The 15,429-nt window shown below is 47.9% G+C and overlaps 1 protein-coding gene across 1 annotated transcript in view; it reads left to right on the top strand.

Moving 5' to 3' along the window:
* The window catches only part of GABRR2 (gamma-aminobutyric acid type A receptor subunit rho2), a 43,759-nt gene extending 28,607 nt beyond the window's left edge, over window positions 1–15,152 (top strand). The window contains exons 3-9 of the mRNA XM_059399243.1: window positions 4,535–4,602; window positions 6,160–6,383; window positions 7,230–7,312; window positions 7,511–7,651; window positions 10,866–11,018; window positions 11,992–12,188; window positions 14,841–15,152. Coding sequence (XP_059255226.1) covers window positions 4,535–4,602; window positions 6,160–6,383; window positions 7,230–7,312; window positions 7,511–7,651; window positions 10,866–11,018; window positions 11,992–12,188; window positions 14,841–15,152 — 1,178 coding nt within the window. The remainder of the gene's footprint in view (window positions 1–4,534; window positions 4,603–6,159; window positions 6,384–7,229; window positions 7,313–7,510; window positions 7,652–10,865; window positions 11,019–11,991; window positions 12,189–14,840) is intronic.
* Window positions 15,153–15,429: the final 277 nt, after the last annotated feature.

Below are 15,429 nucleotides of genomic sequence, written 5' to 3'. Positions count from 1 at the left end.
ATTTCCAAATGTACGGAGATTTTCTAGTTATAGTTTTGTTGCTTATCTCTAATGTTTATTGAATTCAGAGTTATATCAATTCCAGTCCTTTAAAGTTTGTCAAAAAGGCTCTTTAGCTCTGTATATAGTAAAATTTTTGTAGATGTTCAACAAAGGCTTGAAATGAATTTTGTCTTAAACATGTCTGTTACGTCAAGTTTGTTGATTTGTTTTTCATCTTATTTATCCTTACTAGGATTTTTTGGCCTGTTTTATAAATTCTGAGAAAGAAGGATTAAAATCTCCCACTATGAATGTAAATTTGCCTGTTTCTGCTTCAATTCTGTCCACTTTTTATTTTTGCCTTTTGAGCTTATATCAGTAAACGCACACAAATTTATATTTATATTTTATTGGTGAATTGAGTCATTTGTTACTACGAAATGAGCCTCTTTATCTCTCTTTGTCTACTTTATTTGATATAATACAACAATACTCATTTTCTTTTGGTTAGTATTGACATGTGATATCATTTGCATTCTTTTATGTTCAACTTTCCTGTATCTTACATTTTCAGTGCATCTCTTCAAACAGCATAAAGTTGGGTGTTGTTTCTTGATCCAGTATGACAAACTTTTAGCATTTCTGAATTACCAAGTTGAACAATATTTGTTTGTTAAATGGAACATTTGGTCCATTTATATTTAGGAATAATTTACATGTTGGTTTTAAATCTGTCATCCTACTCTGTCTTTTTTATTGTCCAACCAATACGGTGTCTTTCTTTTTTTCTTTCCTTACATCTTTTCTTTTGGATTGGTTACTTTTGGTTTTCCTATTTAGGCTTTCCTATTTTAGTCTGAACACACATATTCTTGCTATTTGTCCGTGGCTCCCTGGAAAACAGCATGAACTCTTGGCTTATCATACTAGCGTGTTAATTAGCTACTTTAACTGTTCTCCAAGACAACGCAAAGATCTCATCACACTTGCACTTCGCTTATATCCCTCCTCATTTAAATGATATTTTTGGGCGCCTGGGTGGCTCAGTGGGTTAAGCCGCTGCTTTCGGCTCGGGTCATGATCTCAGGGTCCTGGGATCGAGTCCCATATCGGGCTCTCTGCTCAGCGGGGAGCCTGCTTCCTCCTCTCTCTCTCTGCCTGCCTCTCTGCCTACTTGTGATCTCTGTCTGTCAAATAAATAAATAAAATCTTTAAAAAAAATAAATAAATAAATAAATAAATAAATGATATTTTTGCTTATATTTCTGTTTGGGTTTTTCACCCCGACAATACGCTATTAATATTGTTTTCGATAGCCAACGTTTACTTAGAATCATGCATATGTTTGTCATTGTTGTTTTTCTTTTTTCATTCTTGCATCTCCATCTTTCCCTTTGGGAAACCTTCCTTCAGCTTGAAAAACATCTTCATTTAGGGCAGGACGCATGTCGGCCTATTCTCTGTTTTAGTTTGTCTGAAAATTCTGTTTCACATTCATTCTTGGAGTCAGTGGGGAAGACATGACATTTATCTTGATTTTAAAAATGGATAAATTCCTAACATGTGCTTTTTAGGGCCCTGTGAGGAGAAGTAATGACAGGAAAGCTAGGAACCAAGAAAATCGTTGGCTACACATGTATTTCCCTTATGCTACCTTGAATTTGTCACCTCATTGGCTATACTGTCTGCAATCCCACCAGTGACTTCTGTTTGGTTTACCAGATCTCTCTCTCACAGCAGAAAAACCCACCATGGTGTGAAGAGGCCAAGGCGTGAATGCCTGCTTAGTCTAGTTAAAGACTGTTTTCTTTCTAACACCCTAGGGGACCCAGTCCTACTCAAAACGTAAAATTGTTCAGGGAAGAAGGACAAAGACCAGTTCTTTGGTAGAATTTCTCCCAAAAATCAGGTTAGAAAAGGCCACAGAATAGAGAGTTCCGGAGAGCCTGGGCAGTGGGGCAGGTCAAGGTCAAAGGTCAACCCCATTGCACTCAGACCAAGGAGGACAGGGTATTGGTTCTGTTCAAACTTGAGGTGTGAGTCCCCCAGAAGGCAGCTTTAGAGCCTCCTGAACACCCAGATTGCTTACCTCCACCAATCCAGGTCTCCAGAGAACTTGACCTGCCCTCCCACATGGGCAGGACCTCCAGAGCACTGATGCTACCCTCAGGCATTATCAAATTTCTCTTAGAAGGGCAGTTGGAGCTGTGGAGAGCAGGCCAGGCCCCAAGAACAGAGCGACACAGTTTCAGACTCAAAGCAAGCTGATATACTTTATCTTGAACACGTCCTTTGCCAAAACCAGCTCCTATTCAAACACTGTGCCCATTATCTGAAAACCAGGCCACTGGGAGGTAGGTCCAAAGAAGGTGATGGTTGTATTGTTTTTTTTTCCCCTTTGGCTCTTGGGACAACTGGATGTGGCAGATCACGTGGCACTTTAGAGAAAGGAAAGGAGGGGAAAGTAGAGCGGATCATGCACAGCAAACCCCCGTGAAATACAGGGCTACCAAAGTTAGCAGTTTAGACTCTGGGCCATTGTAACATCTCTGGCTAACAGAGGGTCCACAGGATGAGGAAATTAACCAGCCCCACTTCCCCAGGGGCTATGCTGGGAGCACGTGGCCCCAGGACAGGGGAGCAGGGTCTGGGTACCAGGAGAGAACTCTGACCAGGCTGCCTGCAGACCCCCCCCAGTGTTGCAAGCCCCACTGGGGGAGAAAGGCAGACTAGTCAGCCCTAAGGAGGGGGACTCCTCCCCACACTGAACATTCCACTTCTGGCACCTTCAAAGCACCCCATAGCCTAGAATAAGAAGAGAACACAGCTGTTAGAACAGGGACTTCTCATGGGCCCTGACCTAAGCCATCTGTTGAAAAACATGGGAAAATAAAAAGATCAGCTTACACCCTGATTTGAGAGGGGGAAAGTGAAAAAAAAAAAAAAAAAAGCATTGTACTAATTTCCTTAGATGTTTAAGAACACAGAAAATAGTCATTACATCCCTGTGGTAATCAATAAAATCCTTCCATTCTGTTGGACTCAGTAAAAAAAAAAACAAATCTTTAATGGTGTGATTGTAAGTATTAGCAGGTATACAGGGAGATCTGGGGGGAGTCGTGAATCCACCAACCTGGGCCACCTCCATGAGGACCCCTGGTCCTCCAGTGTGGGCTGGAACTGAGGACCGAGACTTCTGGTTCCTATTCCATGAAGGTCTCTGATCCTCCTTCCCTGCCCATGACCAAAGTTTCAGTGCGTTCCAGACCTTCTCATTCCTAAGACCCAGACTCCCTCAGCCACCCTAAAGTTCTCCCTGCTCAGACCACAGTGGGTCAGCATGGCCTGGTCCCCACTCCCTGGCTGGAGTTCAGAGGTCAAGGTGCAGTGGAGAAGGCCTCTAGACAATGCCTTCTCCCCAGGAACCCAGCGCTGCTGCCACTTGACTCTCTCAGAGATAGTTTTTTGTCTCTGAGTATAATAGCATGTGTTAATATGCTCAAAAACACAGGCTTTTCGTTTTCCCCATTCTAGCTTTAAAAAAAAACCTAAAATCTAAAATACTGGGGGGGCGAGGGGGGCTCAGTGGGTTAAGCCTCTGTCTTCAGCTTGGGTCATAATCCCAGGGTCCTGGGATCGAGCCCCACATCAGGCTCTCTGCTCAGCGGAGAGCCTGCTTCTCTCTCTCCCCCCGTCTGCTGCTCTCCCTCCTTGTGCTCTCTGTCAAATAAATAAATAAAATATTTTTTAAAAATCTAAAAAACAATTTATAGAAGTATAACATACACACAGAAAGTATACAAGTTGTAAGTGGACAGCCCATTAAGTTATCACAAAATGAATGTAACCATCATCCAGCCCAAGAAATACAACAGGATGCCAGAGCTAAATCCACAGTGAAACACAGTTTTGGACATTTTGCCACGGGCCAGGCGGAATTGAGTGTCAAGCTCTTGTGCTATGTACTCTCTTACTCCTCTTCTGACATGTTCTGAAAGGATTTAAAATTCTTGTACAGAATTGTCTTTGGCTGTGATCCAACTTCTTCTCTCACACCCAGACGGAAGGCTTCTAGAAGGCAGTATTTGGGAGGTGTAGTTTGAGTGACTGAATGAACCCAGCCCCGGGCACGCAGGTGTTCCAGGCCCAGGTCTGAGGCTCTTAGGGCTCATCTGTCCTTTATAGATGTCACAGGAGGCAGGACAGTGGACCAGGTTCCCTACTGAAACACTAGAGCATTATTCTCTCTACCCTACAGAGATAGTACAGGGATGTAGGAAGTAGTAACCCAGCTCATCAATTCATGCAACAAACATGGATTAAACATTCATGTTGACCCAGGAAAGACACATAAGGCAGATGGTGTCTCCAACCTCAGGAAGAAAGTTCAGGAACCCAACATGTCAGGAAATAGCAAGAAAACCCTCATAGAATTTGGACTACTGCTTCACTCTGTCCCAGTCAGTCTCTTCCCCAGGAGGAGGGGCCTGGGGTGGCTGACCCAGTGGTAGATAGAATGGGCCCTTCACCAGCTGGCTTTGCTCTTCTGCAGGCCCCGCTATCCCGGTGGGCGTGGACGTGCAGGTGGAGAGCCTGGACAGCATCTCGGAGGTGGACATGGTACGCAGCGCCCTCGGCTGGCGGGGCAGCCTCAGGGCGGCTTTTGAGGTTAAGGTTCTGAGAACGCCTGTGGCCGGGGCAGCTGGGGAGGGGGGCAGGCAGGCTGTGCCTGGGTGGGCAGAGCCAGGGCTGCAGAGGATAGACTTGGGGACTGGAAGTTGGGTCAGATGCTGTGAAACTAGAACAGGGGTTCTCAATGATATGGGTCAAAGTAACTCGGGAAGTTGGTTAAATGCAGATTTCTGCGCCCCACCAGAGACTTCCTGAATCAGTCTCCGGGAGTGAGGCCCAGCCCCTTACATTTTGGACACAGCTCTCACGTGATGGGACCAGTCAGATGAACCTCACTTGGAGGAGCCCGGGAGGGGACATTCTCAGACAGAAACTCTGCCGTTCGCTGCCCCCCAGGGCCCGCCTTGAACATGCCTCCCCTGCCCAGTCCTTGCCGGGGTCCGCAAAGATCAGGCAGTCAGGGAAGGCTTTTGAAGAAGCCTTGTTTCCGTTGAGACGCGAAGGACAGATTAAGAAGGAGACATGGTGGAGTGGGCCAGAGGGAGAGCAGGGGAAGGGCCCATGGAGCGGGCCAGAGGGAGAGCAGGGGAAGGGCCCGGAGGCCGAAGAAACAGGAGTTCTAGAAGCACAAACTAAAACATCGGAGCACAAAGTGAGGAAGGGGTGGGGGCGGAGGGTTGGGCGGGCGGGGGTGCTCCCGCCCACCAGTAACCCTGCAGGACAGCCAGGCGGGGTAGAGGTGCGCTGGTAAAGCAGAAGTGGGCCCTAGGCTCTGAGACCAGCACCACCAGCAGGCATCCTAACGCCCCCGCTCCAGAAGAAGGTGTTTGGGGGCATTTCCTTACTTACTCACACTTGCACCTTGTCTACTGGCTGTGACAAGGGGCCAGCCTCTTGGTTCAAGGCCTCATCAATGCAGGCGAGGAGACACCATTTAACAGAATGAGCTTTCAGGCTGAAATTATAGCAGATACGCAGCTGCCCAAGCCTTCATCCATTCATTGACAACCACCCCGATTTTTCCATCCTGCATATATTTATTGAGCACCTACTGTGTGCCTTGTCAGGCATCAAGTTAGGACCTGGGGACTCAACGGCACACAGGACACAATTCTGCCTTCAAAGATTCTTCGAGACCCACACGCAAAACTCTCTTAAACGGGACACTGGGTTGTGAAGGCTTCTCCCAGTGCCCACTCACGTGACACTGAAAACTTAGCCAATAGGAAAGGAGCCCCGTGTGCGCAAGTCTGGGCGAGAGAGAACAGGACAATCTCTTTCTGTGGTCCCCATGGCAGGTTCACAGCTGCAGGTTTCACTTGCAGTCCCTGAGGGGGCGCTGTTCTCTGTACTGGGCTCCCACCCCACCTCCCGCCTGCACAAGGATGAGCCCTTCTCTTGCCCACCCTAGCAGCACCACAGAGGCAGGTAGCCACCGTACTGTGGTGGAGCCTCTGGTGTGCATTGCTTTGGTTGATGACGGATGGGTTGTAAGAAAGGCAGCTTGCTAAATACATCTGTCTGGTGTCACCTCCGGCTCCACAGGACTTCACCATGACCCTGTACCTGCGGCATTACTGGAAGGACGAGAGGCTGGCCTTTCCCAGCACCAGCAACAAGAGCATGACCTTCGATGGCCGGCTGGTAAAGAAGATCTGGGTCCCCGACGTCTTCTTCGTTCACTCCAAACGGTCTTTCATCCACGACACCACGACCGACAACATCATGCTACGGGTGTTTCCAGATGGGCACGTGCTGTACAGCATGAGGTAATGGTCCCTGGGCTCTTGGTCCAGTGTCATGCTCATACATATGGTCAGCCTGGTTGGCTGTGAAGAGTTGGTCACCATGGTCCCCAGGCTCTTGGTCTGGCGCCATGCTCATATGTTTGGTTTGCCTGGTTGGCCGTGAAGAGTAGGTCACCATGGTTGGCCTGTGTCTCTACGGAATGAGCCTCCTGATGTCGGTTAGAACTCTCTGAGGATAAAACGGTCACCCTAGTAGCCAACAACTTCCCTGTCACTGGGGCGCTTAAGCTCGGGTGAGGAGACTAGGTAGGCCTGAGTGAGTTGAAGGAGCCAATGACCTTCTAGGCACCTTCCAGCCATGACAGCCCATGATTCTACTTTATTGGTAATAAAGATTTAAAAAGGTGACAAGAGCGGCTCTTGACTGAGTGCTGTTGCAGCCGGCTTCCGCGCTAACACGAGATGATGCAGGCTTATCCTACATCTTCTTGGCCTACTGGTAGGGTTCACCAGAACCTGATGCTAATAGCCTTGGGGTGTTGGTTGGGGGTTGATAACCTCCCAGGCAACACTGGGGGAGGCAGCCCACGGGCTGAGGGCCACACGCAGAAAAGGTACAGGTGTGTGCTCCTGACAGCCAACACCCTCAGTGGCTGGGGGACGCAGTAGAGCGTTGATAACACATCCCGCAGAAGACGGGACTCTAAAACTTAGGGTCTTGCCATGGAGAGACTGGGGTTTCCAAGCTTCTGAAGCAGCTGTGAGAAGGCAGCCGCTCTTGGTTGTGTCGGTGTTCTTCTTGCTCTGGGCAGGCATATGAGCCAAGAACTCACTGCACGAGCCAACATGCTTGTTTGGGTTGCCTAGGATTACGGTCACTGCCATGTGCAACATGGACTTCAGCCACTTTCCCCTGGACTCCCAGACCTGCTCTTTGGAGCTGGAAAGCTGTAAGTACCAGTGTTCCCGAAGACAAATCTCCGCCTCATTCCCGCTCCAGTCTTTGTGCCCTTTTTGTAACCGTGAGACTGAGTACTGCCTGCCGATGTTAAGGCCTGTTTACTCCAAGGCTGGTGTAGGATTTCCCTGTGGCTTCAGCCACCTCCAAAGCAAAGGAGTCGAATTAACTTATTTTCCTCTCCCCAAAGATGCGTATACAGATGAAGATCTAATGCTGTATTGGAAGAATGGGGATGAATCCCTGAAAACCGATGAGAAGATCTCCCTGTCCCAGTTTCTGATTCAGAAATTTCACACCACTTCCAGACTGGCCTTCTACAGCAGCACTGGTAGCTAATGTTTGCCACGGTCTGATCCAAATGTGGAAGAAACTACCTTAGAAACCTCCAGCCTAGGGGCGCCTGGGTGGCTCAGTCGTTAAGCATCTACCTTCGGTTCAGGCCATGATCCTGGGGTCCCCGCCTCGGGTTCCCTGCTCAGCAAGGAGCCTGCTTCTCCCTCTCCCACTCCTCCTGCTTGTGTTCCCTCTCTTGCTCTGTCTCTCTCTGTCAAATAAATAAATAAAATCTTAAAAAAAAAAAAGAACCCTCCAGCCTTGAACTGTCCCATGCCAATGAAAATGAATGTGTATTCCTAAGTAATGCGTAATTCTGCAAAACATAAGCAACATTGATAAGCAGAAATTTTGAAAGTTGCTCTCCTCTGAAATCCCATGGCCAGAGGCAGCCACTCCTCACAATTCAGCACACATTCTTGTGAACACTTTGATTTTAAGGATGCAATTGTACAGAAGTGGGGTCCTGTTTTGCCTGCTACTCTGTAGTCTGATTTGTTTGACTTAATGACAAGGATGATAGCTTTCTGAGGAAATGTATCTCTTACCTATTTTTAGATCTATCAACTTATTTATTTATTTACTTTATTTAACTCCTCTTTATTTACTTTATTTAACTTTAGTTGGGGGAGAGGCAGAGGGAGAGGGAGAGAGAGAATCCCAAGCAGACTCCCTGCTGAGCACGGAGCCCGATATGGGGTTCCATCTCATGACCCTGAGATTGTGACTTGAGCTGAAATCAAGAGTCGGACGCTTCACCAACTGAGCCACCCAGGCGCCCCTATAGATTTATTTTTAGTGTTTAGTGTAACTCATCTTGGACCCTGGGCCGTGTTTGAAGTTTTGAGAAGATGCCCTTGTCAGTTCTCTAGTCCCACCGTTGTTTCCAAGGGCCGTCATAATAAACACGAGGTGGGGGCCTAAAGCAAGAGGAACATATTTGCCCACAGTTGTGGAGGCCAGAAAGCTGCAGACCATGCTCCCCGCTTAGGCTGTAGGAAGGAATCCTTCCTTGTCTCTCTCTAGGTTCTGGTGGTGCTGCCTTGCTCTAATGCCTGCCTCTGCTATCACGTGGCATTCTGTGTCCCTCTCTGTGTCTTCACATGCTGCCGTTCCTGTGTGTCTGTGTCACGAAATTTCCCTCCTCTGTAAGGCCACCAGTCAGTCATTGGATTATGGCCCACCCTAACCCAATATGCCCTCACCGCATCTTGGCTCCATGTGAAAAGACCTTATTTCTGAATAAGGTCACATTCGCAGAAAGGGGGAGTTAGGACTTCAACACATCTCTCTAAGGGACACAGTTTACCCCGTGACAACCCTGCAGTAGCTGCAGGACTCTAAGGGACTTCTCACTTCATTCCGCCTTGTCCGTATGCCGAGAAGCCCAGGCCCTTCCATGTGGAGCTTTTTTGCCCCTGCCCGGCTGCCGGCTATCTCCCCGTTCCCCTGCCTCCACGCACACCCCTGTGCCCCCAACATCAAACACTGGAAAAGACCGAGTCTCAGTCAAGGTGGTGTGAGTCTCCGAACCACGCAAGCCGCTTCACTTTATGCCCACGGGCTCGTCCTCGTCCCTCTCTTCCCTTCTCCGCCGGTGCCTGTTGTCACCCAATCTTCTTTCCTCATCTCTTCTTGGCAAGTTCAAACCTACTCTCTTTCTAAAACCATTCTTAAGAATGTCTTCTATAACTTATTACTATGGTCACTGTTTTGAGTGCTTTATAGGAATTAATAATTTCTACCCAACAAACCTGTGATGTAATTATTATGCCTCATTTATGGGTGAGAAAACTGAGACTCAGAAGGATTAAGTTGCTTATTGAAGTTGCACAGCTAGCAGGTGGCCAGACAATCTGCCTTAATCACTCTGTGCTCTCCTCTTAGATGTTTTCTGTATTGAAAGAGAAGCTGGCTTGTTTGTTTATCTTGTCCCCGCTCCTTTCTGGAGTCCAGATTAAAATGCATCTTCCTCTCCCATTATTTACTATGTACCAACAAGGAGCTTTATCATCCCCGCCCCTCCTACTGCCCCAACCACCAGGAGCTGCGATCTCACCCCAGAGTGCTCTGTTTGGAACACAGAATGTACATTTTTAAAGCTCTTGGTTCCCTCTTACTGTTTCCAAGGCAACTCTCCCTGGTTTTCTTAGAAGGAAAGGATAGTGGAATAGTCCTGAACAGAATGAAGGCAACTCTCAGCCTTTCCAGAAAGACTCTGTACAAACCTAAGGAACAACACGATGTGCTTCGTGGGTGCCAATTTAAGTAGGGAACATAATGCTGAGATGACAGGGCAAAGGAATGAATGAATGACTAGGAGTTTCTGTCGTATCTGCAGATCACTGTCTCTTTTCCCACTCCACTAAAAGCCCCTACCTCATTCAAACCGCCGAGGGACCTACAGAGTAACCGTGAGTCAAGCCTGTCTGGACTCAGCCTATCGTTCCGGCCTTTCACTACGGATCCAACCCTCCCCTCACCTGACTCAGTAGTAACCTTCCATGCCAGCCAGGTAGACTTTGTTCCCTCTGCAGCGTTTTTCTGGGGGGCAGCCCGCGTCATTATCCCAGGCTGCGCTGAGCTGGAGAGGGGTGGGTGTGTGCACACCCCTGTAGTCTAATTTTGACATTTGTACCGTCCTTGACACCATCTTTGGTCCCAGTGGTTGGTATCGATCCTGTGGCTCGTTGGACGCCTTACCGTTTTAGTCCTTGTTGACAACCGTCCATCTGGTGACGCAAGGGAGACAGGCTGAGCTGACCCAATGTATGACAAAGGGGACAATCCTATGGCAGCTCTGCCGGCTCCTGCCCCAGTGGTATTGGCCTCAACAAAATGGAACCAGTCCTGCTTCTTAGCCTCCTGAGTAGTGAGTCCTCAGGAAATACGGTTGTGGGTGGAAAATAACGACTACCAAACAAGCAGCTAACCCTAGCTTTCTCTCTACCTGCCCCCAAAATGTTAGGGGAAGAGAAGAGAGGTTAGGTAATGTTGAATAAAACAGAACACGCATTAGGTAGTGGCAAGATCCTTATTGATAGGGGAGAGGGCTTAGATATTAGAGAGGAGATGTAGTAGAGTAAGTCAATGGATCATTAACTTTCTCCTGAAGATCAGAGCAATGAGGGGGGGGCGGGGTCTCCTAAGAAACAGTTTGTTCTTGCCTCTCAAACTGAACCTCACTGGCTTCTTCCTGTGTCCCCCAGGCTGGTACAACCGTCTGTACATTAACTTCACATTGCGACGCCACATCTTCTTCTTCTTGCTCCAAACCTATTTCCCTGCCACCCTGATGGTCATGCTGTCCTGGGTGTCCTTCTGGATCGACCGCAGAGCTGTGCCCGCCAGAGTTTCTCTGGGTAAAAGCATGTGCTGGGGTGTGGGAGGGTGCTTTCTTTCTTTAGCTGGTCACTATAAAGAGAAAAGGTAAAATCATCATTCAGAGTTCTTACCTGATGGGCTGCCAGAGCCAGAAGGAGCAAACGTTCCTCCTGCTTGCCGCCTTCACCATTTGCACGCTGCTCTCCGTTTCCTAGACTACTTCATGAAAACCACAGGGAGCTAAAACTATGTCAGCTTTGCTCCAGTGACTTCAGAAAAATCAAGCCTGTTTGGGGGATGGACTTCCCCCACCAGCAGTCTCAGGGCCCAGTACTTCGATAAATAAGATGATTCTGCAAATGCCAAAACCTTATTTTGTAAATACAAAAATTGTGTTTGTTGGCCTTGGTTGGGTAGACTGAGAGTCTGAAGATAGGGCGGGGTTAGGAGATTTTGGGGAGGGAGAGGGCTGTACTCCCTGGAGTTGTGGTTTTAGTCCTCGCAGACCCAAAATTCCAGAGGGAACGGTAACAGCTTGTCATTGTCAGCTTGGAGGAAATCAGCCTGGGCTCCGAGGAATGTGAGGGTTTAACCGAGCAAGGCACAATGAAGCAGCTAGCATGACAGGACTCCAGGAATTCCCACAGTCTTCAGAGACTGAATAAATATGGCTCAGAGAGGGAATGAGGCCATTCCCTGTGGTGTGGGCAGTTTCCTTCAGGGGTGACCTTCAGTCACTGTTTCGCATTCCACATCTGACGGGGTCCTTTGCCAAGCACTGCCCATCAGATCAGCCACACCACCAACACCCAGGCCCCAGAGGGGGCTGACCGGCAAAGGAGACAGGCAGCCCGGAGCAGTGGAGCAGATCTGCAGCCTGGATGTTTCCATGCCCCGGGGGATTTCTTGCTGGGTTTTAGACAGGGAGGATGTAAAATGGTGACTGTGTGACGCGTGGTGGGGGACAGTGTGTACCCTCGTCAGCAGCTGACCTAACACAGCCTGTTGCAGGTATCACCACCGTGCTGACCATGTCCACCATCATCACGGGCGTGAACGCCTCCATGCCCCGCGTCTCCTACATCAAGGCGGTGGACATCTACCTGTGGGTCAGCTTCGTGTTCGTGTTCCTGTCGGTGCTGGAGTACGCAGCCGTCAACTACCTGACCACCGTGCAGGAGCGCAAGGAGCACAAGCTGCGCGAGAAGGCGAGACAAGCTTCAGTCACCTCCTGCGGGGGCCCAGGCTGGTTCCACGAGAGTGGCAGGGACGGAGGGGGACGTGTAGAGCAGGGCATGTTTGTACAATATGGGGGAGGATCTCTGTTAGACTAGGTTCTAGCTTCTACTGCTAAGGATCCCACAAGGCAAAAAGTCTTCAGACCAAGACTAGGGATAGGAAGACTTGGGTTCTCAAGTCTAACTCTGCCCCCTCTGCTGGGCCTCTGTTTACTCATCTGTAAAAAAGGTAGAGAGGGGGGCACTTGGGTGTCTCAGTGGGGGGCGCCTGGGTGGCTTGGGGTGGGGGGCGCCTGGGTGGCTCAGTGGGTTGAAGCCTCTGCCTTCAGCTCAGGTCATGATCCCAGGGTCCTGGGATCGAGTCCCGCATCGGAATTTCTGCTCAGCAGGGAGCCTGCTTCCTCCTCTCTCTCTCTCTGCCTGCCTCTCTGCCTACTTGTGATCTCTCTCTGTCAAATAAATAAATAAAATCTTAAAAAAAAATTAAAATAAAAAGGTAGAGAGGAACCCTCAGCTCACCTTCCTCCCAGGGTTGTTGTAAGGGTCCCAGGAGGTAATGTATGCAAAAGTTGTCCTGGAACTGTGGGGCTCTGGACAGACATAAGATATCACTATTACTGTTGGACATGCTTAGGGAAGGTACCTGCAGATCCTATTACCAGACAAGGAGAGAGTTCTAGAATTAAGAACCCCTGTATTTATCTGTACTCTGACCCAGTGAAAACTCAGGCACATACAACTTTAGCCTTTAGAATCTTTGGAAATACTATATGCTACCTATACCATACTGCACTATCCTATATTAACCTATGGTAGTTATGGGAGAGAATACAAATGGGGAATTTGGGCTGTGTGTGGGCCTTTGATACAGGGAGGGAAAGTCCATTCCATTCATATTCAGACTCTTCTTATTCACAGGAAAAAATAAAATGCCAACTTGTTACCAAATCATTGGTCACCGTGGCGCTAATCAAAATGGGTGTTTAGCTAGAAGTTATACAAATCGGGACATGAAAATCCCACATTTATGCACATCTAGGTGGCTGGTAGCTCCTTAACATAAGGGAGCTTTAAATTTTCAGAAAAGAGGATGTGTTGTTACCTTTCCAAAAACAGTTTTTCAATGCCCACATTATACCTAAATATATTATAGTAAACCTATATATATTTCTAAATATTCTACATATATTCTAAATATTTCTACATTGTCTCCAAATAGGTTAGGCTGTTTAAGAATTTGTTTTCTAAATTCTATTCAAACCTTTTTCACTTTAGCATTTGAGTATTCATTCAGATTTTCAATAATCTGCACATTGGTCATTGTCAAGCACTTTTGGATTATATTTAAACACAAATTTTGATTTATAAGCCAATGAACTTTCCTGTCTAGAGCTGTTGGAAAAATAGCAAGCCTTCACCTGACAAGTATGGGCCCATGAATCGTAAGCCGGTGCCAGCTGGAAGCCCACTCTTTGCTGACTCAGAATGTGAGGGGAAGGGAAACCATTTTCTTCCTCCCAACTCATAATTTCTTAGAAACATTTTTTTAAAGATTTTATTTATTTATTTGACAGACAGAGATCACAAGTAGCAGAGAGGCAGGCAGAGAGAGAGGAGGAAGCAGACTCCCCGCTGAGCAGAGAGCCCGATGTGGGGCTCCATCCCAGGACCCTGGAATCATGACCTGAGCTGAAGGCAGAGGCTTTAAACCACTGAGCCACTTGGTGCCCTTTAGAAACATTTTCATACTTGCAGAAGCAGGCATGTCCATAGACTCTGCACTTATACTCAACACTTGTTACTGTTTTGCCATTTTTTCTGTGAGCTCTTTCTCCATATAAATGTATTTTTGTCCGTGCAGTTGAACCATTTAGAAATGCATTGCCGGCACCGGGAACTTTAATGCTTGAATGTAACTCTTTAGCATAAGGACACTCTCCTCCCTAGTCATCTTTTGATTCATGCACAAAGACGTGGAGACCCACAACTGGAATCAGAATGTATGGGTTTCTTATTTTTTTTAATATATTTTTAAAAGATTTTATTTATTTATTTGAGAAACAGAAAGAGAGAACAAGCAGGGGGAGGAGCGGAGGGAGAGGAAGAGGAAGAATCTCAAGCAGACTCTGAGCTGAGTGCGGACCCTGATGTGGGGGTCGAACCAGCGACCCTGAGATCATGACCTGAGCCGAAATCAAGTTAGAGGCTCAACTGACTGATCTATCCAGGTGCCCCAGAAGGTTTAAAGTCCTGATTCTGATACCAGCTGTGTAATCTCAGGAGAATTGTATAACCTCATTGGGTCTTAGTTTTTGCTTCTGCAATTGAGGACGTTTAGACTGTCAGTCATTCCGGGTCCTCAACTGAATGGTAGAATCACCTAGGGAGCTTCCAATCGATTAGCTGAGAGTGAAGCCTCGATGTGGCCATTTTAAAGAGCTCCCCAGGCGATTCTAATATGCAGAGAATCACTGGACTGAGTGATCTCTGGAGATCCTTCTAGTTCTGCCTTTCTATGGTTCTGAGTAGCCAAGGGGCTTCGCTCCGGGCCCAGGCCACTGCCTCAGTCCCTCCACAAGGCCTAACCATGACTGACACTTTCCTTGTGTTTCCTGCCCACAGTTCCCATGCATGTCTAGAATGCTTCCCTCAAGAACCATGATGCTGGACGGAAGCTACAGTGAGTCTGAGGCCAACAGCCTTGCCGGGTACCCGAGAAGCCATATTCTGACAGAAGAAGAAAGACAAGACAAAATAGTGGTCCACGTGGCTCTGAGCAATGAGTCCAACTCCTCCAGGAAGAAGGGGTTTCTGAAGGGCCACGTGGGTCTTCGCATCTTCCAGAACACACATGCCATTGACAAATACTCCAGGCTGATATTTCCTGCTTCCTACATATTTTTCAACTTAATTTATTGGTCAGTGTTTTCCTAGGGGCCCCGAGGACCTGCCTGGAAAAGAACATCTATCTCTATGGGGCTTGGCCAGCCATCTGCACATGAACCCGCTGACCATGAACCTCAGCAGACAGAGCCGTAGCTCCTGGGCCACCATGGCAGCGCCCCCTTCCTGAGGGGCCCTCCAGCTGCCCTTCCCCTGACCTCGTGGGTTTGCTCCTCATTAATGCTGTGTTCTCTATCCTAATTCATACCTCTCTGGGACTTCTGTTCTTATGTGTTAACAGGTTCATAAGAGCCCCCACCCCTATAAA

The sequence above is a fragment of the Mustela nigripes genome, chromosome 5, assembly GCF_022355385.1.
Source record: "Mustela nigripes isolate SB6536 chromosome 5, MUSNIG.SB6536, whole genome shotgun sequence".
Classification (NCBI taxonomy): Eukaryota; Metazoa; Chordata; class Mammalia; order Carnivora; family Mustelidae; genus Mustela; species Mustela nigripes.
Note: the sequence above shows the minus strand (reverse complement) of the source record. Positions and strands in the feature narration are given on the sequence as shown.